Below are 25,273 nucleotides of genomic sequence, written 5' to 3'. Positions count from 1 at the left end.
ACTCTCAAGGTGAATTTCAATTGCTGAAAATTTCCCACTGAAAATATGCAGTAATATATTTTGTGGTTCAGACATTTGGGGCAAATGGTTCACATTCATTTTAGGGTTAGTGGTCATGCTGTTTATTTTTCTCTGCTGTACAAAGTTCCTCTTAGGGGTCTGCCTCATGACACTAAAAAATGAATAGAGATTCTACTGTAGGTTATCTCCTAGGCTTGAGTTCAACATTTGTTTGGATTTTTGAAGAAAGTCAAATCAAGCAATGCTCCCAAATGATGACTTTGTAAATTCATACCCTCTGGCCCTATTTTTTTTCATAGACCCTAACTCTACCTTTCTGCTTTAAAGCAAAGTAAACTCGGTGGCCTCTTCTTCTCCACCCCTCAAAATGATAGCAATCTCTGCCGTCAGCAGTGCACTCCTGTTCTCCCTTCTCTGTGAAGCAAGTACCGTCGTCCTACTCAATTCCACTGACTCATCCCCGCCAACCAATAATTTCACTGATATTGAAGCAGCTCTGAAAGCACAATTAGATTCAGCGGATATCCCCAAAGCCAGGCGGAAGCGCTACATTTCGCAGAATGACATGATCGCCATTCTTGATTATCATAATCAAGTTCGGGGCAAAGTGTTCCCACCGGCAGCAAATATGGAATATATGGTAAGAAGAATTCTTTTTTTTTTTTTTTAAGTTCTGAGTGAGAAAGCTTTATATTGTACATTAGCAGAATCTCAAACGACAACGAGTGTTTATATGTCCGGGTATATGGACTTTTTACATATTTTAACCTAAGGTTCTTATGTGCCTAATAATGTTGAGTACTGTTGCATCACAGAATCAGAGAGACAGAGAGGTCCAGAGAGACAGAGACAGACAATAGAGAGAGAGAATCTATGTAGACTTTCTTCTGTGAGTTCCATAGCTACTGGTGAATTGTATCTTATGTAAGAATCACAGATAAAAAGTGGGGTATGTTGACTGATCACATTTGGAAGGTCCACTTTAAAAAAAGTCACATGAACTTTTTCTGTGCTTTCTTTATCTCATAGTCATATTTATCAGCTATATCATTTCTTGAAAATACTTCTTAAAATTATAGGTTTCATATGCATGATTTATTCTCTGGGTAGGTGTCTTTTCCCTTTTTTGGACAAAGTTCTTACTGACGCTAATCTATTTGTATTCTAAGAGAACATGCTGACTTTTTTCTCCTTGTGATTTAATGCTTTGCTGTCCAGATAACAGTGAAGCCAGTGCATTTGCACACTGTTCCAACTTGCCGTGAACACATTTTTTGCTCTTTCTTAAAAATAGACAATGTTTAAATCATTTTACTTAGAAAGTAAAAAAAAAAGTTAGTATTGAAAGGAAAAAGTCTTGTTAAAATTTTTATTTGGTTTTGAATTTATGCAAGGTTATGATTTAAAGTCCAGCGTCTTACAAGAGCACAGCTTGAAGCCTGTTTAAGGCAATGAAGACCATCAATATGGTATTTCCAAATTGGGGTGAGGGGAGGGGGTACCACTAACAGTTTTATATGTGCTGAATTAAAATTTGAGATTTTTATCATATTCTAGATTCACTTGTTTTATATAAATAAGTTTTATATTAAAAAGTTTCGCTAGTTGCAGATGCCAATGTCACAGGAAAACTAAAGACTTGCTAAATGATGTCACAGAGTCACAGTTCATAGAAGTACAATTTAGACTCTGTGAAAATGCATTTTCCTAGAATTTATAAAGACAGAGAAGATGTAATCAGTCCTGGTGTGTGAGGAGCAGTATAGTCTCATGATTAAGAATATGGGCTATATAATCTAAATGATTGGGTTTGAATCCTAGTCCTGAAGTATATGCTGAATGAACTCATTACCACACTGTTTCATTTTCATCATCTCTAATATGAAGATAAAGGTGGTATCTGCCACATAGCATTGTTGTGAGAAATGTATGAGTTGACGAGTAATCAGACCAGAGCCTGTCGCTAACTAGATGTTCAACAAACATTAGTTTTGATGGGTTTCTTTGAATTTCTTGTGAAAGGTGCCCAGTGAAAACTCATTCAAGATCTAAAGACAAAAAGTTACCCATACAGAAGAGATGTTTTTAGAAGGCAATGTAAATATGTAAAAATTAGATGAACAAATACGTTTTTAAAATTAGTAAAATGATGAAATAAATATGCCTAAGATACCACGCAAGCTCAGAAAGGCATAATATCCCAACTATGAGTTTAGAGAATTTGTAGCAATCACATGACTCTAAAGTGAGAACCAAGACTGCTGAGCCAGCTTTGAAGGCGAGCTCATCTGGGTTCAAATCCTAACTCTGCTGCTTACTTTGTGGCCTTGCACAAGTTATTTAATGTGTCTAAGACCCAGTTCATTTATCTGTAAAATGAGAATAACAATACATATAATACCCAATCAAAGAATGCAATTCACTATTTTTATCCTATTGAGGTCAGAGCGTTCACCACGAGGAAAGGCATAGTTAGGTAAACACAGTATAAGTAGGTTGAAATAAGCCACATTTTTTCTAGCTCTATTTTCCCTTACTTATCAAGAATTAATTCATTCCACATGCATTTATTTAATTGCTTCCATATGCCAAGGACTTGACTAATTGTTTCCATAGACGATCTCATTTGATAGCTCACATTCTCTGTGTGAGGTTAACATTGTGATCTTCATTTTACGAATGAAATCACTGAGACCCAGAGATGTTAACGAGTAGGCCAAAGTGGTAAGGATAATGAATGGCACTGCTGGAATTAGAATTTAGGTCTGTGTAATTTCAAAGCCCATGCTTCTATTGGGGAGCATCTTCTCATTTGCTGCATTGAGGAAATGCCCCATGACAGGACCCCTGAAGATGTCAAGGTATCTTTCTTTCCTTCTTTAAAATGCCAGCTGAAGTCCTATAATATCCATGCTCTATTTATTATTCCATTCTTATTATTTTTTGAATATCAGAACCACTATATATGATTTATTTTCTAAGAACTAGCTCCAATGCTGATTACATAGTAGGTACTTTGTAAATGCTCCTTGATTCAGTAAAAGTAATGAGAACAGTAAGTGCTAGAAAGTAAAATAGGGCTTGTTTCAAATACTCATGTAAATACTGTGCATACACTTCATTCACACCTGTATTTGCTAATTTAATATTTATTAAATATTTAATATTTGTTGAGCATTGACTATATGTTAGGCTACATAATTGGGGATACATTCATGAATAAAATAGACATCTTTGGCTCCCTGGGTGGGGAATCAGACAATAAGCCAGGTAAATAAATAAGTTACATAAGATGTAAGATGATAAGGTTATGAAGAAAAACAAAGTGGCTTGTGGTAAGGGTTTGATTTTTAATAAGTGTTCAAGGAAGAGTCACTGAAAGAGCCTGGAGGCAGGCAAGGGAGTGAGCCACTCTCAAAGGTGAAGGAAGAGCGAGGAGTCTAGACAAAGGCCTGGAGGTGGGAGAATATCCATCAGTTCAGTTAGAAAAATGTGCTCAATTGAGTGAAATCATAAGTTAGAAGGACTCTTTGAGTAAACTGGCCACTGGAAAGAGTTCATCTAAATCCGTCATGAAGACCCAGAGGGACTTGGAGGGAAGTAAGTATAGTAGGTGGCTTGGAGATTGAAGCAGGGACTATAAGTGACTTGAATTCTCTAGGCTAGATGGAAAATGCAGATCTTAGTTTGACACTATTACCTTTAGTTAAACTTGTTCAACATTGATTTGGATTGTGAGCATGTGAAAGATAGTAGAATTCCTAACCTGTTCTATGTACCTCAGAAACTTAGGACACCCCTCACTTGATACCTCACAGACATATGTGCTGTGATCACCAGCTGTGTGTTCAGCTTCTCCTCAGTGAGTGATATCACCCAAGGGAACTTAACAGAAGATGGTCTTTGGCTCAGGGCTTCTAATTGCATCAACCTGGTTTGTAATTCCTTTTACCTACAACTCTCTGAGCCTTTTACCACTCCATTTTCCTTCCCTCTAAAGTCTCTTCCTTAGTTTATAATACTATCCTTCAAGCTTTTGATGCCAGAATGCTTCTAATATCCATGACCACAGATGATTTATCCTAGTTTTGAGCTGGGGTAGCCCTTCTTGTCTACTCTTATCATGTCTTGCTCTCATGAAGTGATTTACAGTTATTTTGTGCATTTCTTGCAAACTTTTTAATTCTGAGCTTTCTGGGTGCTGTGTCTATATTTATTCATTTTTGTATCTCTGTTTTCTTGGGCAATTCTTGTGTATAGAAAGTGATCAACCATTATTTGTTGAATTTAGATGAAATCCTTGTGAATTGTTATGTGTTTATAATTAGCATTAATTTTGATATTATAAATGCCTTAACAGAGTTTTTCTCATCATTTATAATGATATTTGATTCCACACCTGAATTAAAAAGTTTTTCTTAAATTCTAAAAAAAAAACCATATAGATAGAACTTAAAATTTGCAAGTAAAACTTTTTTACTCTTGGCTTCTGTTCTACAATTAGTTTATTGACTAATTTCCAGAGCTTCTTGGACACCAGCTGTTTTTTATTCTTCCTGAGGGTAGCTTAAACCATGACTCTAAACCACAAACCACACTAGTTTCTTAGAATAAGAATTATCTCCAAAAGAATAAAATTGCAAGACCCACACATAGAGTAAAATTTGTAGGATGTTTTCTGAATTTAAGTCAATTGAATAAATTAATTTGAAAAACTTTGAGGTCCCTCCATGAGAGAAAGAGATCCAAAGAAAACAAACATTTTTGTCTTTAAAGTCTAAACAATGCAGTAAAAACAAAACAAATGGAAAAAATTCCACTAAGGATATAATTCAGTATAATACACTGCTGTATAAGATTGATGTAATAAAAGAGGTACAGAAAAATACCATGGAGGAGTTGAAGAAGGGAGCGATAATCTCTAGTTGGCAGATCATGAAAGGCTCCTTGGAGGAAGAGCATGTGAAATAGATGCCCAGGAAGGGTCAAGGTTGGCTGTTACAGAAGGCAAAGCAATGCATGAACAAAATCTCCAGCAGAGAAAAACCATGACACTTGAGCTGTATTTTTGAAGAGTTTGAGAAAAGGTTGAGGATTCCTTACTCCAAAGGCAATTAGGAAGACTGTGAAGATTTTAGAGAAGGATTAGGGATGCGTTTTAGAAAGATGATCCTGGCAGTTGATGGAGCTGATATTGGCAGTGAAAGTGACCAGAGAGGTGGTAACTCCCGAGTAAGCAATGCCAATCCTTCAGGCAAAGATAAGGAAGAACCGCACAGCTGCTCCAACATAAAGTGGCAGGCAGGAGAACTCCCTGAAGTGTCATGGGTGAGATGGCAGCCTTCACAGATGTTATGGAGTGGTGGAAAGGCAGATGAGGGACAATGTGAATATAATGAAGGAAATGAACTGATCACCTTAAAACTGAAAAAAAAAATGTGTAATGTAATTTTAAGAAGCCAAAATAACTATATTGATAATACAGTATCTATTTTATTTGTTTGATACCTGCAAATATTATTTGCAGAGCTACGGATATAAGGTTTCCTATCGTTTTTTGGAAAAAAGAAAAATACTGGATACCAAATCACAGCAGGTAGTAAAGTTACAGAAAGCATGACTTAAATGAATGAATGGAGAACAGATTAATCCATGCTTGAAAAGAGCCCATGAACTATTTGCCTAGGATGATAATTTATGACTTGGGAATAAACAAAAATGCTGATTTTGTTTGTTTGGGCTTCATGTGGAAGAGAATGTGGCAAAGGTAAACTACTTTTTGTTTTTCTTTCTTCAGTAGTTGATTAAACACTCATAGTATCTATCTTTATATATACATGTATATATCTTTTTTTTAACAAAGCCATATACCGTCCCACACGGTGCATTTCCTCTCATTTGGGAAGGAAAACTCAATGTTCTTGCTATAAACATGAGACTTTTAATGTGTATAATGTAAACCTCTCCAATGCATGCTTTCGTGACCACTAGAAGGCCTCCTGAGGGCCTCTGCCAGAAGGCAGTGTACTGAGAACAATTGCTGGCAGGAGGCGTTTTCTCCAGCAATTCAGAACTCTGCATTCCTGCTCTCCTGGATGTAAAATCTTTTCAATGTCTTGGCTTCAGAAAGAGACTGGGCACATTTTGTAGGAATTTTCTTCCAAGGTGAGCGTTGCTTATTATCACTTTGATACGCCTGAAGAAGGTAGTAACCTTAAAGGTTCTTGCCTTTTGTTCCGCTCTCCCCACAGGGAGCCAGCCAAAGGTAAGAACATTTTGTTTGTCACCATTTTCAATATAGGCTCTGAAAAATGCAAATGTAAAAGCAGTAACAGGATGTGATTTGAAACCTCAGCATCAGGTGGCAGGCAGAAAAGCTGTGAGTCACAGGTAGGCCACATAGGTGGTGACTGTACTTCCGAGTATTGGACACAATTTTTTTGGTGGAAAATGATATTTGACCAAATGTAACATTGTAGAAAAATAATTTTATTGTGTTTCTGTTGAATATTTATACAGCCTAGCATCATGTCTGCTCCACAGAGAATATGCAGTGACTACTCAGTAACTATTTGTGGAATAATTAAATGAGGTCCTTTAACTTTTTCTGGTTAGTGTGTGACTGTGGTGCTCTGGGGGGCAAGAGTTGTACAATGTTCAAGCACTCACTCCATAATTTTTACTCGTGTGCCTGGCACTGTGTGCTGAGGGAGTCAGTGGGGAGCAAAGGGACTCTCTTTGGTAGGAAGTACTGTGAACAGACAAGTCAGGTGCAAGGCAGTGTGCTAAATGCTGAACTAGGATAGATACAGGGTTCTTTGGAATCCTGTGGGAAGACCTAGCTCAGATGTGGAGTGGGGGTAAGAAGGTAGGGAAGGCTTCCAGAAGGAATGATTTTAAATAGAAAATATACAAAATAAATAAAGTTATACAGGCGTGAGTTAAGGAAAGAGGGATCTGTAGTGGGTATAGGAGGATGTTCTAAGAGGGTATGTAGTACACTCGAGACATGGATAAAAATTCATTGAGGCTTGGATTAGTGTAGAGAAGAAAGAGTGATGTTTGATGAAGTTGAGGAAGGCACCCAGAAATTTGTTCGAATTTCATTTTAAGATCCAAGGTAAGCATTGAAGGTTTCAAGCAGGGAAGTTATATAATCAAAGAAGTGAAGAAAAGATGCAGTCAAGAGGCTGTTAGGATAGTCTAGGTATGCTCAGCTATGTTTAAGGCAATAAGGATATAAAAAAAACATAAATTAGAACCGTGAAATATGTAAGGTACAAATCCATAGGAGTAAGTGGTTTACATGATGAAGTAGAATAAGGATTTATATGAAGAGGCAGCCAAGGAGGATGCCTCCATTTTTGACAAGGACAATTAAGTTTCTCTGAGTTAGAGAACACAAAATAAAGAGCAGAATTCTGGAAGCCATTAGTGGCTGCAGGTTTATCACCCAGGACACGCACCTCTGGAGGTTGAAAAAAGTAGCTAGTGTGGGGGAAAGAACATTCTTCTACTACAAAGAATTTTGGATGGGTATATCCTTCAGTAGTCAAAATGAACCACTTTGCATCATAGAGGTTGGGTAGTGTCATGGAGACAGCATAGATGCATTATTTTATACCTGGGAATCTACTCAACAGATATGCAAGAAAATACCCCCCTCTGTTTTGTTAATGGTGTCATGAATTTAGTATTTATGAAAACCATTTACCATTAAATAGCTGTGAACTTGAGGTATTTGCTTATCTATAAGAATTTCTGAAGAATAGTATGAAGTGGGCACAGAAGATATAAACTAACAGTTTAAAATGGTCAAGAAAGATGTTTGGCATAAAATGCAACCTAGACTGAGGCTTGGAAGGATAGGATTTGAATTCTTCCAGTCTATGTTATCCATAGTATCTGAAATCAGGTACCAAACATTTTTCTTAACACAAATATGGAAGAATGCCCAACACGTTGCCCAACATGACTAAACTTTTCATAAAATCTCTTAAAATTTCACACCACATACTCCAAACTGAGGCAGTCCAAAAATGTTACTCAAGGACACAATAATGTTTTCTAGTAAAAAGTGCATCAAATTCACTTTTCATAATTTAGTTAAATATGAACATTCTACCAAATCTATCTCTCTGCATTCCAGAGAGATCATGTTTTCAGCAGGCCATAGGTAGGTGCGAAGGCATTCGAATCCTTCTGACCAAGTGGGCAATGGCAAGATATGAAGTTTGCAGGAGTATCACAGGAGAGTTCAACAATCTAAAAATTAGTTATTAAAATATACCATTGAGTTGGTGAAAACAATTAAACACATGTAGAAATCTCTTCCTGGCTTATAATTTTAATATTAAATGATAGCTGGTGGGTACTATAGTTCCCTGGAAAGTGGTATGATTGTTAGACTCTATCAACAAGTGGTCTTAAAATTTAAAGATAAAATATGTATTAAAGAGGGATCTACAGAGATGAATTAATATGTTTTAAAACATCTAAAATGTTCTCTAATTTTCAGCTTCTTTTGCCTGTAAGCAAGCTCCTTAGAATCTCCTTATAATTATGTTTCTGATTATCTAGTTGCTTCAGGGTTTATCCATTTTCACTTTACCTGATTGCCTGGTTAGTTGAGATTAATTCTTGATGTCTCTTAAACTTCAGGCTGCCAGATAATGTGATCAAAGGTGCACCTCACTGCTTTTCATTTTAGGTGACTGATTCTACCACCATTCCCAAATCTCCAACAATAATAATAGCCACCATTAAATACACCTTTGCCCTGCTAGAGCTGTGCTAAATACACTTCAGTCACTATCTCATCTAACCCTCTCAAGTCTTGAGAGATGAGATAATTTTCCTCATTTGGAGACAGACAATCTTAAGTTTGGAGAGCGTAAGTAACTTCCCCAAGGTCATAGAGCAAGTAAATAAAAATGTTAAGAACACAATTCTATCTGACAACAAGCCCATGCTTTAAATCAGGGGTCTCCCCAATTCCCAGGCTGCAGACCAGTGCCCATCTGTGGCCTGTTAGGAACTGGGCTGTGCAGCAGATGAGCGAGCATTGCTGCCTGAGCTCCGCCTCCTGTCAGATCAGTAGCAGGATTAGATTTTCACAGGAGTGTGAACCCTACTGTGAACTGTGCATGAGAAGGATCTAGGTTGTGCACTCCTTAGGAGAATCTAATGCTCTAAAGCCTGATGATCTGAGATGGAACAGTTTCATCTCAAAATCATCCCTTCCCACATTCCTCCCTGGAAGAATTTTCTTCCACAAAACGTTCCTGGTGCCAAAACCACTGGGGAGCACTGCTTTAAATGGCAACGTAAAGTACCTGTTCCTCTTCCTGTGTTCATCTCTCCTGTTTCTGAGCCCTTTGGATAGAGAATTTCCCTACATGCATTTCATCTGAGGATATTGCTGAATGTTAGAAAGAATTTCTTCATGTGGAATCAAATCTTTCTCTTTGTATTATTTATACCCTTGGAAATCATACAGAAAAACTCACAGGCTAGAGCATCCAGTCTCAGAATGGATATTAAGAGGGAAGAAAACCTATATGTCATAGATCCTTGACTCAGTGGATCCAGTCACCAAACTCCTTCTTAGCCTCAAGACCCTTTGTGTTAAACGTCTACACACACAATCCTTCCCATCCAGATGATGCCAGCATAAGCTGTCAGGGGAGGCTACACAAATACATTTGATTTCTGAAGATCCTGGAAAAGGTAAGAAGTTTATCATTAAGGAAATGGAAAGTCAAGGCACTCCCCACCTGCCTTTTACTCCACATATGCACGCATGAACAGTGACAGTGAGATCATCTTGGGACCTGGAAGCTGTGTGGCCCTGAGCAAGGAATTCCCATCACTGGTTGCACTTTCTGGTTGGGTTACAACATGTGTGTGTTCTTCTGACCATGAGATGCCTAGAATTTATGTGACAAATTACTCTCCAATTGCTCTACTTCTGTGGAGTTAACTTGGCAGAGTCAGTGGGCACATTCTCCTGATGATTCACATTCTCATGAACTAAGCTGCTTGTAGGTCACATAAATGTGTGTTGTAAATGCAGACGATGTTGTTATAATGGAAAGGGATTCATTTTTTTCATCTTTGTTTCATTTATATTCACTGCTGCAGTAAACTCATCCAGTCTTATGGATTAAAATACCACTTATATGCTGATGATGTTTCAAATTATATTTATAGGCCTCTCAGTTGAATTTTAGACTAATTTATTCACCTACCTACTTTTCCAAAATTGAGCTCCAGATATTCACAACCTTACCCCCATCCCTTCAAATCTTACTTTAGAATTTTTTTTATCTTTTTAAAAATGTTGGATTTTCAGAAAGTTTCATACAATTCTCACGTGTTACATTGGGTATTTCAACCAATAAAGCCATTTAGAGTTTCCGTGAACATAGAACCACTTTGCAAGTACACATTCAAGGTCTCCAACCTTGAATTTTTGATTTGATAGATTCAGGATGGAGCTAGACATCTGCCTTCTCAAAAGTTCCCTGGGAGATTCTAGAGTTATTTCCCTGGTGAGAACCCTAAAATGTGCTTTAAGATCATGGTTCAGGATTCCAAACCAAGTTGAGAAAAATATTATATGGTTGAAATATCTACTTATCTGTCTATATACTGAAAGAATTAATAGGTTAAAGCAAAAATTATTCTGGGGATAATTTCCGTATCATCACATAATTTCACTTGACTATTCATTCAGCACCTACTTCTAGAAAACATGTGAGCACTATGGGTGAGCTATAGATATCCACAACAGGGAATGAACCTTACTTGGGAATGTGCTTTATTGACTAAGAAAACTTCAAAAGAAGCAAATTTGTTGTTTTCAAAGCACTTAACCAAAATATGGTTTCACAGTGCACATTTAATGATGCATAGACTTAGAGCACTGGAAATTTTATTCCTTGACTTTTTTAATCAACAAGCTATTTAAATACTCTTTCTCAAAATTCTATTTTTCTTTCATCTATTCCTTCATTAATTTATCTATTAAGGCTGTATTGAGCACACTCTTAGAGTCTCTTTCAATAATCCAGATAACAAAGGATGATGGCTTTGACCAAGGTGGTAACTGTGGTGGTGGTGATCAGTGGTTATAGTCTAGAGATACAGTATTTTGAAGGTAGGGTCAATGAGATTTGCTCACTGAGCAGATAGAGACTATAAAAAATAGAGTAGATGACTAGATTTTTTGCCTGAGCAATAAAGAACAGCAACCAGTAAACTTTTTCTGTAAAGGACCTGATAGTAAATATGTTCAGCTTTGCAGGTCTTATGGTTTATGTTGCAACTACTCAACTCTGCCTCTGTAGCAGGAAAACACCATAGACAACATGTCACAGGCCGTGGAGGTGATGCGACCTGTCCACCATAGTTAGCTGATTCCTGGACTAGAGAAAGGGCATTGTCATTCACGGATACCAGGAAGATTGCAGGAGTAGTTGATTTGGAGGAATGGGGGTAAGGTTGTGAATATTTGGAGCTCAATTTTGGAAAAGTAGGCAGTTGAATAAATTAGTCTGAAATTCAACTGAGAGGTCTAGAAATACAATTTGGAATAATACCATCAGCATATAATTGGTGCTTCGATCCGTGGGACTGGATGAGTTTACTTGGGCAGTGAATATAAATGAAACAAGGATGGAAAAAAAAAAGAGAAGGGACTTGGGCTAAGCCCTGGGAACTTTTCAGCACACAGAAGTTGTGGAGATAAGGAGAAATCAGCAAAGGGATAGAGAAGAAGCAGCCAGAGAAAAACAGGCAAGTGTAGGGTCATGAAACCAAGGGATGAAAGTGTGCTCAGAAAGAGTAAGTGGTCAGGCATGCCAAAAGCTGCTGATAGACCAAGGAAGGTGATGACCGGGAGATGACCTTTGATGACCTTGAAGACAGCTGCTTGGGTGGAGTGGGGATGGGGTGGAAAATCTGCCTGGGGTGGGCTCAAGAGAGAACGGGGAAAGCAAAACTGGAAATTCCCAGTGAAGAAAACTCTCTCAAGGAATTTTGTTGTAAAAGAAAGGAGAAGAATGGCATAGCAGTTGGAATAGGAAAAGGGTTCGAGAGAGGATTTTTACAAATATCTGTGTGCTTTTAAGATATTTATGTTGCTGGCAATGATTCAGTTCAGAGCCCCTAAAAATAGTGCACCTTACACCATCTCTTTATAGATAAATAAATTTACATGAAAGATAATACTCATCTTATTTAAGGAAAGCATTATCTTTCTTCAAACATTACAAAAATCCTTTGGATCTCACCTTTATATTTTTTGATATACATAATATAGTGTCATATTTTGTAGTTATTTTTGAGGTTGAAGGGAATGCTTTTTAAATCAAGTTTCTTTAATCCTCTCCTTCTACTCTTACAGAGAACTATTTTAATATCATCTAATTCATTTAATCACCACTCTCAAATTCTCCTATGAAAGCCCTTTCTCTTCCTCTGCCCCACCCTCCCCTTCCCTGGCCTAACAAGGCTCAGTGCTGCCCTCCTGTCTGGTTTAACATAAGTTCTTGTATATTCAGCTGTCAGTTTCCCTTATTGGCCATTTCACAAGCATTTCTATCTAATAAGGATAAATCCGCTAATTTTAAAACAGAACCACAATCATGCCTATGAAGTGTTTTTAAGCCTTTGACTGCCCTAAAGGAAAACAATTTTGGCATCACTTAATTTTTTAATGGCTTTTTTTTTTCACTTCTATAGGTTAGCACTCTTTTCTCAATCTAAGAAAAAGATCAAATAGCCCTAGCTAAATTATTTTAAAAATAAAAACTTGTCTATGTAAGATGCTTTTGCTTTTTATATTATGTATGTGAAATGACACATAAACATCCAAGAAAAAATAAATGTCCAAAAGGACATGCCACACAGTCTCCAATGCCATTGACATGGCATCTATGAAAATAACTTTATTTCTGTCCCCCAAAGTTCAGTCTGATATTTTTATTTTTAGCATTTTGTGTATTTGAAAATGGTTTCCATGTGTAGAATAGAGTTCTCAAAGTTCACTTTAATTTTCATAATTAATATTCTTTTTTCCTTAAAATTTTAACTTTATAAATTTTTGTTCTTTTCATAAGTATAGCAAGTTTTGACAATCACATTTATTTAATGTTTGTTATCACTTGCAAATTAAATTTCTTAAACTGCATGTATAGGTTTAATAGATTTGATTTTCTTGTTTAGTATTTCAATTGATTTATTGATAATAATACTTTCCATATAGTTAAATAAGTTATATAATTCTAAGAAATGTAGTGATTCATTTCACCTAAATTTTGCAAAACAGTTTGAAAAAAATTAACAGATTTTCTTATCATTGAAAATGATAAGAAATCATAAATTCAAGTATTTATATGCATATATATTTTAAATTGAAAATGTAGGACTAACATGTTACAGTAATAGGGCATTTTTGTAACTATTACATTTATTAGTAATATCAAATAAGATCAGATTCCTTACCCTAAAAGCCCATTCTTTTTAACCTTTTTAAAAAGTAATGTCAACTTTCATATTTTAGGCGGTATATGTGCAGGTTTGTTACCTGGGTATATTTCATGATGCTGAGGTTTGGAGTACAACTGATCCCATCACCCAGGTAATGAGCATAATGCCTGGTAGTTTTTCTACTATTCCCACCTCCCTCCCATCCCTCTTAAGTAGTCCCCAGTGACTATTTTTTACATCTTTGTGTCTGTGTGTACACTCAATGTTTAGGTCCCACTTATAAGTGAGAAAGGGCACTATTTGGATTTTTACCTTAAATTTTATCTTTTTAAACATTTCTACATTTAATTTTTATATTTGGAGTTAAAGGATCTTACTCAATTAAATAGGAAAAAAGGTCAACTCAATCAAGTTTAGGAGTGGAGTCCCAGGTAATTTTGGGGGTTGCCTTCCATTTCTTATGGCGTTTCTTACTAGCCAGAGATAGTGGCTGGGATTTAAGACAACATCTTCAGATGTCAGTGTGCTTTATGGTCCTGGCTGCCACTATGTTGAGGATCCCAAAACTTAGAAAGACAGTTGATAAGACAGCCTCATATCTGGTTTGGATCAGTATCATCAAATTTTTCTGTCTGCTTATGGAAGTCAGCAACCTTTGCCCATGCAGCAACATTTTTTACTCAATTTTGTATTCAGCTCAAGTTCTAAAGATCTCTGAACTTGATGAGAATCCTACATTCTTTTCATATTCCTTCTATCTTTTGGCATCACTACTCTTTTAGATATTTAAATGACTTCAGTGTGAATTCTGGATATGTGTCATGTCTTAGTTTGGTGGTTTCAACTTCTTGTGCTTCGCAGACAAGGTACTGTGTCTATCTCAAACTCTCTAATTTTATTTATAAGCACAATAGCTCACGGTGAATATTTTAGTCCAAAGCTAAATCAACCAATTTATGAGCTGACCAACTGAATGGCTCTTCATAAAACAGAATGGAAGAAAACTGCTTGGAAGCAATAAGGCATACTACAAGCCTATGCATATTCTGATACCATTATGAACCATTTTAATTTTATGAATTAAAATGTATCTGATTTATCTACTTTAATCATAATGTATAACTTCTAGTGGGTCCTGTAAATATTTGTGCATATTTACGCATAATATTCTTAATTTTTCCTCATTTTTAAGTTGAAATATTTTAAGTGTTTACAAGCAAATTATCTGTGAAAATACCTTACAGGCAAATTATCTGTGAAAATACCTTATCTATTTAGAGGGAGAAGAACTAGGAAGTCAGAATGTTGAATATGGTTTAATAAGAGCTCCGTATATATTAGGTGTTTAGTTTTTCCGAATAGATAACAATTTGTTGCATATTTACTAGGCATTTCACAGAAATAAGTACACACCTGTGCCCTTCTTTCTTCCATTGATACATCTGTAGAGTATATTAAAGTCATTTTAAATAAATGCTACAGACACAGAAATGTATCAGATAGATTGCTTATTAAGCATCTGGAAATTAATAAATTAAGTCAAATGTTTAGACAATTTACATCCTCATTTTCTGAACTTTCGTCAGTTGTTAAATGTTTCCCATAATTACAATGGCAACATTCATTACAACTTAGAGCTTCCCGATAGGAAAGAAATAATCATAAGTACTTACAGATCCCACTTTTTTTGTTGAAAATTTCTATATTTTTTGTTTTTTAATTTTTAAAATTTTTTATTGATACATAATAGAACTATTTTAGGATACATGTGATAATTTAATACATTCATATAATTTGTAAAGATCAAATCAGTGTAATTGGGATAGCCATCACTTTAAATGTGTGTCTTTTCTTTATGCTAGAAACATTTGAATAACTCTCTTCCAGTTACTTTGAAATATACACTAGATTATCGTAAACTATAGTCTACTTATCTATCAAGCACTGGGTCTTATTTTTTCTATCAAACTCTATATTTGTACCCATCAATCAACTTCTCTTCATATACTTCTGATAGTTATTAAATAAAGTCATCATTGCTTGTCAGTTTCAAACTTAAAAGACCTCATCATAGTAATAAATTTAAATAAGTGGAGACTAAGGGGATAAATCACTTACTCATCTTTCTCTGGGAATTGTAACCAATGGAGAAAGACAGAGAAAGTAAATGTAGGTCTCAGCTTTACCAGAGGATATGATGTAATTCCCAAATTTCAGAGCTCACTACTCAAGCCAGACTTTCCCCTTCTTGAGTAGATGCAAGTTCTGCCTGGAGACAGAGAGGCAAGAAAGAGCATGGGGCCCTCTGACTTCCGCTGCAGTGGGCATCAGAGGGTAGGTCAGACCTGTCTCCATGTGGGAGTCTGACAGTACCTGTCAGACTTTCCAGAACCTTCCTTTAGGTACATGGAGACAGATAGAAACCCTCCTAGTTTCCTAAAAGCAAACACAGTGAGAGAAAGCAATTATCCCTCCTTCCCTGTAACTACCTTCTCCAATATATAATATTTGTGCATAGAAATACCAAAAAGCATGGACATCGGTGAACACGTTTTCTTCATATCTAAATTCCTTATAATAGTTAACAAAGGATGGTCTTGTAAGATATTTTTCAGGCATGAGCTTTTTAGTTTATCTTTTTGACATACCCAATATTTAGCTTTTAAATATATGAATGAGTATAAAGATAGGATTACATATGGTAAATTACTTTTAAAATTGTTAAATGCCTTAATTTTTATTACTTATTTTTTATTTTACATATTTAACATACACAATATGATGTTTCGGTATACATACAGAGAGTGAGATAAGGAAAAAGAAATGTCTTGAATATTTTTAATTATTTCAAAAGTAATCTAGATTTGCTTTCTCCATGATATGGAAAACGCCAGAACTGAGGAAGTCCCAGGCCAATAGAACACAGATCTTCCTTGCTCTGATGCTAGGGCTACTCAAGTGTATCTAAATCACAAGAAGTTAAAGATGAAAGGGACCCTGGAGATGCCCTCATTCAATCTCATTTTACAGATGAGTTAACTGGGAGATCACAATTGACATGGCCTCAGTCGCAGATGACCTTAGCAGTGGAATTAGGGTTAGATTAGTCACTGATCCAGGTCAGCGCTATGTGTGCGTGTTGTGCTAATATTTTAGCATAAGATTATAAGAAAGTATTTTTAGCAGTTACAGATCTGAGTGCACACTCTAGTCCAATATGTACAGAATGCATACATGTACTTTTTCCAAAGTAACTATAGTTTGTTAATAACCTTTTAGGGGACATAATTTGTTGAAGCTACTCCATCTGAAATTCCTGCATAAATTAATTGTAATGTTTTGTATTGTGGTGAACTGCAATCAATATTTTATGAATCCATATTCTGTTAATATTTGGTCAGAAGAAAAAATATTTGATAAATCAATTTTCAACCAAACGAAATGTCTTTTAAAGTTCATTTCAGCCCCAGAATACTATGATTTTTATATGAGCTCTGCGAGTGAGTTTATTTTGTGCAATCCTAGGTCAATTTATGTAAGATGACTTTGTTTTTCCTAATTTAAAACTATTTCTGAGTAACTAACAAATGTCTTTTGAAAGTAGGCCTCCTGAGGTAAGAGGGTCTCTTGAAGAGTTTATCTTTTTTTTTCTTATTTTATTTTAAAGTCACTAAATTAGTTTCTTTCAATGAAATATGTTGTTAAATTAAATAAATCTATGCAATCCATTAGCCTTGAGGGAAAGGAAGCCTTTTCAGTGATATGGTCAAGCATTCCCATGAGTTTGCTTGAAAGCTTGTAACTTGCCAATGCATAGCTACTAATCCTTACTTAGCTGAACACAATCTGATGGAGGAAAAGTAGGACAAAAAAGATCAATAGGACATTTACATACCTCCTCATATAAGCTCCATGTAAATATAAGTGATCGTAAAACTGTTGCTTCCTTCTTCATACAAGGTCTCAATTTCTAAAATATGCTGCTAACCACTCTCTAGTCACAATGTGAATGCTATTTTTCCAGGTAGAATAATATATAAATATTATAAATAGTTTAGGAAATAATGCCATGACATTGAACTACGAAACCAATTTTAAAATAATTATTTTCAACAGGTAAATACTTCACTAAATTATATTACCACTAGGGAAATTTTTTTAAACTTCTTTTTCTATAATGTGTGTAAGAATTATAAATATTCTGTATTGTGTATTTTTGTACCTTATGACTTGCTAGAAAATAGATTACCATTTCAGAACTGACTTATTACTGGCAGGTCTGCAAATGCTAGACTTGATTTCCTCTTGCAGCTGTGGAAATGAGTATGTCAATCCATATGGTGACTAATATGAATGTATGTTAAATCCACGGCTCATTCAAATTTTGTCCTACGATATTTTTCAATGAAAGAAAATTTACCATACATCACTAACATCCTTGTTAACTTAGCTTCCTCTATAAAGGAAAGCAACAGTTGCTATTTTTCTTAATTCATTTAATTGAACCATGAAGTACTATGTTTTTATAACACTATGTAGCAGTGTTACTTTTATTAGTTTGTTTCTAGTTTATACCAACAAGAATGTAAATTATCATAGTATTATTTTTATTACCACCAATGATTCAAATTATATTATATATGTAGACTCTGTGGGTTTTATTATACCATAATAGAGTATGACCTTATATGTTGCAATATAAAATTAGACATTATTAATTTTGGTAAAATCAGTTTGAATAAATTAGATAATCTTTGTTTCTTAAAATATATTAATATCATGGCTTCTGATGGCTGTGAAAATTATCTCTAGGAAAACCAATGGACTTTGTTGGATTCAAATTTCAGTAGTCAGGATGAGCTGTCCCCAAGTTACAACTAGTTATGGTGTTTTGTTAACCTTTTCTTTACTAAAACTGATGTATGAATGTTGGATCTAGATGACACTGAAAAGGCAGTAATTTTTTGTAGTATAACCATATTGCATTACAGAACTTTGAATAACAGTGGCCTGAATTTGCTTTCTTTTAGTTGTAGCAGTCTCAGGAACCAGAATTAAAAGAATTCTAGGAGGTCTGGAGTGGTGGCTCATGCCTGTAATCCCCACGCTTTGGGAGGCCGAGGCGGGTGGATCACTTGAGGTCAGGAGTTCCAGACCAGCCTGACCAATTTGGTGAAACCCTGTCTCTACTAAAAATCACAAAATTTAGCCGGATGTGGTAGTGCGCACCTTCAATCCTAGCAATTTGGGAGGCGGAGGCGGGTGAATCGCTTGAGGCTCGGAGTTCGAGACCGGCCTGGCCAACATGGTGAAACCCTATCACTACGACAAATACAAAAATTAGCTGGGCATGGTGGTGTGCGCCTGTAATCCTAGCTATTCAGGAGGCTGAGACAGGAGAATTGCTTGAGCCCGGGGAGGCAGAGGTTTCAGTGATCCATGATTGCACCATTGCACTCCACTCCAGCCCGGGCAGAAAAAACAAAAACAAAAACAAACAGACAAACAATAACTCTAAGAAATAGTAGCACCATTTGTTTTGTCTTACTTTTCGTTTGTTATTAGCAAATTCCGTAACTCTGGAGATTTTTTTCCCCTACAGGTTTGGGATGAAAATCTTGCGAAATCGGCAGAGGCTTGGGCGGCTACTTGCATTTGGGACCATGGACCTTCTTACTTACTGAGATTTTTGGGCCAAAATCTATCTGTACGCACTGGAAGGTAGGAAGTAATTTCACTGATGCAGTTCATCCACATGGCTTTATTAATTATGGACTCTAGGAGGGAATTACATCAATTTCAAGTAATATCAACAAATTCTTATCGAATGCTCACTATGTGTCAGGTACTAACGCTTGGCCTATGAATATTTTAGATGTCTTCCAGAAGTACTTAATTAGGCTAAAGGGCCAGTTCCCCTTTTCACCCTTGGAACACTTTCCCTTAGCCTGGATTTTTCTTTGAGCTCGCAGAATCTTAGAAAGGGTCAAGCCTGTGCTGTATCTTGCCCCCTCCATCTCAGGAAAAAGCCCCATGACTGTGCAGAGGCTGTGTGTGTGTGTGTGTGTGTGTGTGTATGTATGTGTGTGTGTGTGTGTGTGTGTATGCATATGAGTGCAACTTTCCCAAAGTTGCATATACCCGCATTTACATAAATATATACAATAAAAATGTAGGCATTTACATATGTTTATACACACACATATACATGCAGGTATATGCAGCTATGGGAAAAGCTATTCCCATTTGCTAGGATAATTTTTCTGCCACTGTGCAATGTCGTTATCCAACATTCCAAATACCCATCTCCCCCAAATAGGGAAGGAAAATCAACTGTGCTATTATTAAAACTAAGGGAATTCAGACTGAAGTGAAAAAAATGCACTGGGTTCTAATATTGTGACTACTTTTATACATCTAATTCTGGATCGTTTATAAAATTCTGATGGAGGAAGTTTTCGACATGGATTAAATAAGACATTGATGATTCCTGAAATTATTTGCATTTTCTTCGTGGAATGACCAGACACATGTTTAGACAAATACAGAATCACTTACTCCAGCCCTGGCCATTTCCATGCTTGGCCCTAGTTGGAGGAATAGAGGACCTGACTAGGTGGTGATGGTGATTGTGAGGGGTGGATGTGCTCTTGGATCATCATGAATAATCTGCAAAAAGAACAATCAATTTACAGTGTAACATGAGTCCCTTATATATTACCACTGCTGCACTCTGATTTCTTTCTTTTCTTTATATGCAGATATCGCTCTATTCTCCAGTTGGTCAAGCCATGGTATGATGAAGTGAAAGATTATGCTTTTCCATATCCCCAGGATTGCAACCCCAGATGTCCTATGAGATGTTTTGGTCCCATGTGCACACATTATACGCAGGTTATTTCAATTACCTTGTTAATTTTTGATTCATACTTTTAAAATATGCTAATACTATTTTGGTGGACATGCATTGTCTTAGCTCTGACTTCTGTAATAGTTTATTGGTTTATTTTCACAGATGGTTTGGGCCACTTCCAATCGGATAGGATGCGCAATTCATACTTGCCAAAACATGAATGTTTGGGGATCTGTGTGGCGACGTGCAGTTTACTTGGTATGCAACTATGCCCCAAAGTAAGTACCAGGTTGGATTCTATTTCCTGGATCCTTTAAAGACGTTAAATATCCCTAGGCTGATAGTTATCTGTGACAGGTAAGTGAGTAAGGCTTAGCTATAATGGCCTCTAATCCTGAAATCCACCATCCTTCCAATATTTCTGAAAAAAGATTAGCTGAAAGGTTACTTTTCACAAAGACAGGGATTCTAGTTCAAAATTGTAGGCAAAACAATTTGAAATGGTAGGGCTCACTAAATTCTCCTTACCATATGTTTTAATTATGGCAATTGTAAAATAAACACTGTACCACACAAGCTTTTAATAGCTATATAAAATAAATCAAGAAAGAATCTCCCATGATATTCTCATCTATCAGTACAAAAATGTTGGCTTACCTTTTTAGCAAAACATTGGAAGTCAATTCCTTCTTCCTTCTCTTATTTTTTAGATCTTAAAAATTCATAATTTCATCCTAGGGCATATATAAAATGGATTATGGAAATTTATCAAACATTATAAGATATAGCCATATTTGTCAACATTATGAGGATAAACATTTATCAGCATTTGGTAAAATGCCTCTTGATTACAATAACTCTTTGGATGATAAAATGTTCCAATATTTATACACAATTCTGTTCCCATTTGGAATAAATACCAAAATGTGCAAAGGATTTATGACACTCTTGGTGTCTTCCAAAATAAGTCTCAAACAAAGATTTTCTCCAGCTATTCCAGCATGGGGAGGGAATGAGAAAATGTTTCACAAATAACTGCATTACTCATTTATGTGGTAGTATGCCAGTGGCAGTGCTTTTACAAAGTCAGAAAAATAGTGATTCTCCCTATGTTCCCCTCTTCATAATTATTAGAATGGGAAGATTTGGAAAGTAGACTGTGTCTGCATTATTAAAAAAAGCGTTAAAATTGTACATTTATATGAAAATTTTAGTTTTACACATTGCATTTTCCCATGAAGCCTTTACCCTTTCTCCCTGACATAAATAGACCAATTAGTACCCAAATAGTCTAAGAGATTTTTGTTTCATTTACGTAACTTCATTTTTGGCCCATAGTTATAATTTTCTAATATTATCAGTGAGATATATTATTGCTTTACAGGTCCAAGAGATTAAGATATTACATTAACATGCTACATTTCAGTTGTAATAAAGAACAATTTTTCTGAAAACTAAGTAATGAAGAAGGTTTTAAAATCCTGATTGATAGCTGAATATAATTCTTCCAAACCTAATATGAAATTATGTTAAGTCTAACTGTTATTCAGTGGGAAAAAGAGAGACGGAGAGAGAGAAAGAGAGAGAGAGAGGAGGAGGAGGAATGGAAGGAGGGAAAGAGATAAGTGAAAGAGAGAGAGAAAGAGAAATAATTTAGTTAGAATAGCATAAAATAAAAGAATGAATAGTATAAGTGTATAAATTGGCTGATTCACTGTTTTGAATAGAATTATCCTCTATTCAATAAAATCTGAGATTTACGTAAAAGTTTATAATATAAAATACATAATAATTTTACTTATAATACAATTTTATTTCCAAATTTCTGTTTCTAAAAATATGTGCTCCAAAAATGTCTGTGAAACAAATCGGCAAAAAGATGAAATTAAGATAGCATTAGCTTGGCCCGTATGCTTTTATAACTTTGGGTAAATGCATAGATGGAGGGCCAGGTGCGATGGCTCACTCCTGTAATCCCAGCACTTTGGGAGGCTGAGGCGGGTGGATCACCTGAGGTCAGGAGTTCAAGACCAGCCTGACCAACATGGCAAAACCCTGTCTCTACTAAAAATACAAAATTAGCTTGGTGTGGTGGTGCATATCTGTAATCCCAGCTACTCAGGAGGCTGAGGCAAGAGAATCGCTTGAGCCTGGGTGGTGGAGGTTGCAGTAAGCTGAGATCACGCCATTGCACTCCAGCCTGGGCAACAAGAGCGAAACTCTGTCTCAAAAAAAAAAAAAAAAATACATAGAGGGAAATAAGATTATGAATGGTACAGGATTAGGATAAGAGAGCGAGCCACACTCATAAGATAATGGGTCCCCCTTGAACCTTTCTGAGCAAGCCTGTGATGGTATCAAAATTATGCAAGAGGAAGCTTATCCTTACAGTGTAGAATAAATTTAATAAAGGTGGGCAGTCTTAAAATCCCATCTCATTTTGTAATATGAATAAAAGTTTTTCATTTTAAAGATAGATTTTCCTGTATATTTTGTAATTAAAAGTCTGAATTTTTAACTGAATGGTTGATCAAGATATTTTCATATCTTATACATGTACTTTATGAGTCACTGCTTGGTCTTAGTTGGGTCTTCAGGAAGATGAGGACCACCTGTTTCACATTTTAGCCTCTTACCTATTGTTGTCTTATCTTCAACCCTGACTTTTTACCACCGATAACCAAATTTTCTCCCGACCATTTAACTGTCTTCACATTGCTGTCTATATTGCTATTTCTTAGTATTCTAGTTACTTATCACCACGCTACTGAAAACACATTTATTAATTTCTCCTTTATAATTAAAAGAGCAAAATAACAGTATGGCATCATGGCAGTTTTTAACTCTGTTAAGTGGAGATTTTGGTTTATTATTATGATAATGGCCATCAACACAGTGAAGGAAAAATATTGACAACACAAAGTAATTCAATTAAATGGGTTCAGTATTATCAAAAATCTAATAGCACTAATTTAAAACAATTAGTCTCTATGAATTTGCATATGAAATAAAACTTTTGAAATCACCTTTAATTGTTCCTGAGAGACATGATTCTCTTATGAGAATAATGGTATATTGGTTTATACCATTATACCATATATGAAGTTTTTCACATCTCATTTTATGAAGATTGGGAAACTAAAACACTTTGCAGAAGCAAATCTCCTTTTATTTATGATAACTTATATTTTGTGTATATGATAACTTGTTACTCATTTCATTATTTTTAAGCCTCCCAGAAAATACTAGTTTGTTTTTTTAATCATCCTCAGATGAGCATTAGTGTGAGTTTAAAAGGAGTAAGTTTAAGGGAATATGGCCTGCGTATGTGCTCCAGAAATCTGCTGTAGAAAGAGAGAGATTTGAGTGGAATGACCCTGGTGTCCCAGGGCTCTGTATCATCAGGCGTTGTAGGCATTCACTTCTTATCTGTAAATTAACATAGCATCAACAATACTAAGAATATATAAATATATATACAATATATACAAATATATATATATATATATAGAGAGAGAGAGAGAGAGAGAGAGACGGAGTCTCGCTCTGTCGCCCAGGCTGGAGTGCAGTGGTGCCATCTCAGCTCAGTGCAAGCTCCACCTCCTGGGTTCACGCCATTCTTCTGCCTCAGCCTCCCCAGCAGCTGGGACTAGAGGCACCCGCCACCACACCCGGCTAATTTTTTGTATAATACTCAGAATAGTTTTCAAAAGCAAGATATACAGAATAAGTTACTATTGAAATAAGAAATGATTATAACTTTCAGTGACTTTCTAAAGCAACTTCTCAAACAGATCATCACATGTCAATACTTGTGAACATATGGCTTAAGGACAATCTACTTTTAAAAAATGGGTGGGTTGCACTAATGCTATCTTTTTTGTTTTCCCTTCTAGGGGCAATTGGATTGGAGAAGCACCATATAAAGTAGGGGTACCATGTTCATCTTGTCCTCCAAGTTATGGGGGATCTTGTACTGACAATCTGTGTTTTCCAGGAGTTACGTCAAACTACCTGTACTGGTTTAAATAAGTTTACCTTTTCCTCCAGGAAATATAATGATTTCTGGGAACATGGGCATGTATATATATATATATATTGAATTTTGCACATATTATACATATTTTGTGCTAATCTTGTTTTCCTCTTAGTATTCCTTTGTATAAATTAGTGTTTGTTTAGCATGTTTGTTTAATCCTTTGAAATATTTGAAACATCAATTTCTATTTTCTGACCTCTAAGCCTAAATTAAGATATTGTATATGTAATGATGACATAGTTGATGCATCCAATCCTAAAACTTACATTCCAAAGGAATTATATCATTATGTTCCTAAGGAATAAATATATATTTGACCTGTAAGTGTGTGTATGTATACATATACATATGTATGTGTATGGATTTATATACGCACACAAACATATAATATGTGATGTAACACGTAGATGATAATATGATTCAGTAGTCAACTTGAGGGAAATTTTTAAAAAACTATTCTCAATTATATATGAGGTGATGGGACTTCTTAACACCCATTCCTATAATACCCACGAAATGATAATTTGTAAAATAACACTTAGTGATATCTGGAAATAATAATTCAATTAAGCAACCACGAATTTCACCCTGGAGATATTTTTTCTTATTTGAGTCCACCAAAGGATAATGCCAACTTATATCTTATATAAGTTCTCAAATCATGCCTTCCGCTTAGTCTCATTTTATTCATTCAGTCGTAATGAGTTGAGTGCTTACTACATGCAAGGCACTCTGCTAGTTATATTCTAATAATGCAGAGATAATTAGACATGGTTCCTGCCCTCAAGAAGCTCACAAAAGTATTCAGGAAATAATGCAGACTAGTGATTTTGCTATAAAATTATTTTTGAAGGAAGCAGACACAG

The 25,273-nt window shown here is 35.6% G+C and overlaps 1 protein-coding gene and 1 long non-coding RNA gene across 2 annotated transcripts in view; one reads left to right on the top strand and one right to left on the bottom strand.

Annotated features, from left to right (window-relative positions):
• Positions 1–329: 329 nt before the first annotated feature.
• On the top strand, positions 330–24,431 carry PI15 (peptidase inhibitor 15). Its single transcript, XM_004047166.5, has 5 exons — positions 330–661; positions 19,118–19,236; positions 20,277–20,409; positions 20,531–20,646; positions 24,265–24,431. The coding sequence occupies exons 1-5, from the start codon at positions 389–391 to the stop codon at positions 24,398–24,400; spliced, it is 777 nt and encodes a 258-aa protein (XP_004047214.1). The 5' UTR covers positions 330–388; the 3' UTR covers positions 24,401–24,431.
• LOC129524063 (uncharacterized) overlaps positions 20,140–25,273 on the bottom strand; it is a 29,851-nt gene continuing 24,717 nt past the window's right edge. The window contains exons 2-3 of the long non-coding RNA XR_008667720.1: positions 21,026–21,102; positions 20,140–20,184 (exon numbers count right to left, since the gene is read on the bottom strand). This is a non-coding gene — a long non-coding RNA (uncharacterized lncRNA). The remainder of the gene's footprint in view (positions 20,185–21,025; positions 21,103–25,273) is intronic.

This window comes from Gorilla gorilla, chromosome 7, assembly GCF_029281585.2.
Source record: "Gorilla gorilla gorilla isolate KB3781 chromosome 7, NHGRI_mGorGor1-v2.1_pri, whole genome shotgun sequence".
Classification (NCBI taxonomy): domain Eukaryota; kingdom Metazoa; phylum Chordata; class Mammalia; order Primates; family Hominidae; genus Gorilla; species Gorilla gorilla.
This window is presented reverse-complemented; position numbering and strand designations above follow the sequence as displayed.

Excerpts from the sequence above, each read along its gene's own strand:
- PI15 (XM_004047166.5), top strand. The coding sequence starts at position 389 with ATGATAGCAATCTCTGCCGTCAGCAGTGCACTCCTGTTCTCCCTTCTC. Across the intron at positions 662-19,117 it reads CAGCAAATATGGAATATATG|GTTTGGGATGAAAATCTTGC; the intron begins GTAAGAAGAATT and ends TTTCCCCTACAG. Across the intron at positions 19,237-20,276 it reads CTATCTGTACGCACTGGAAG|ATATCGCTCTATTCTCCAGT; the intron begins GTAGGAAGTAAT and ends CTTTATATGCAG.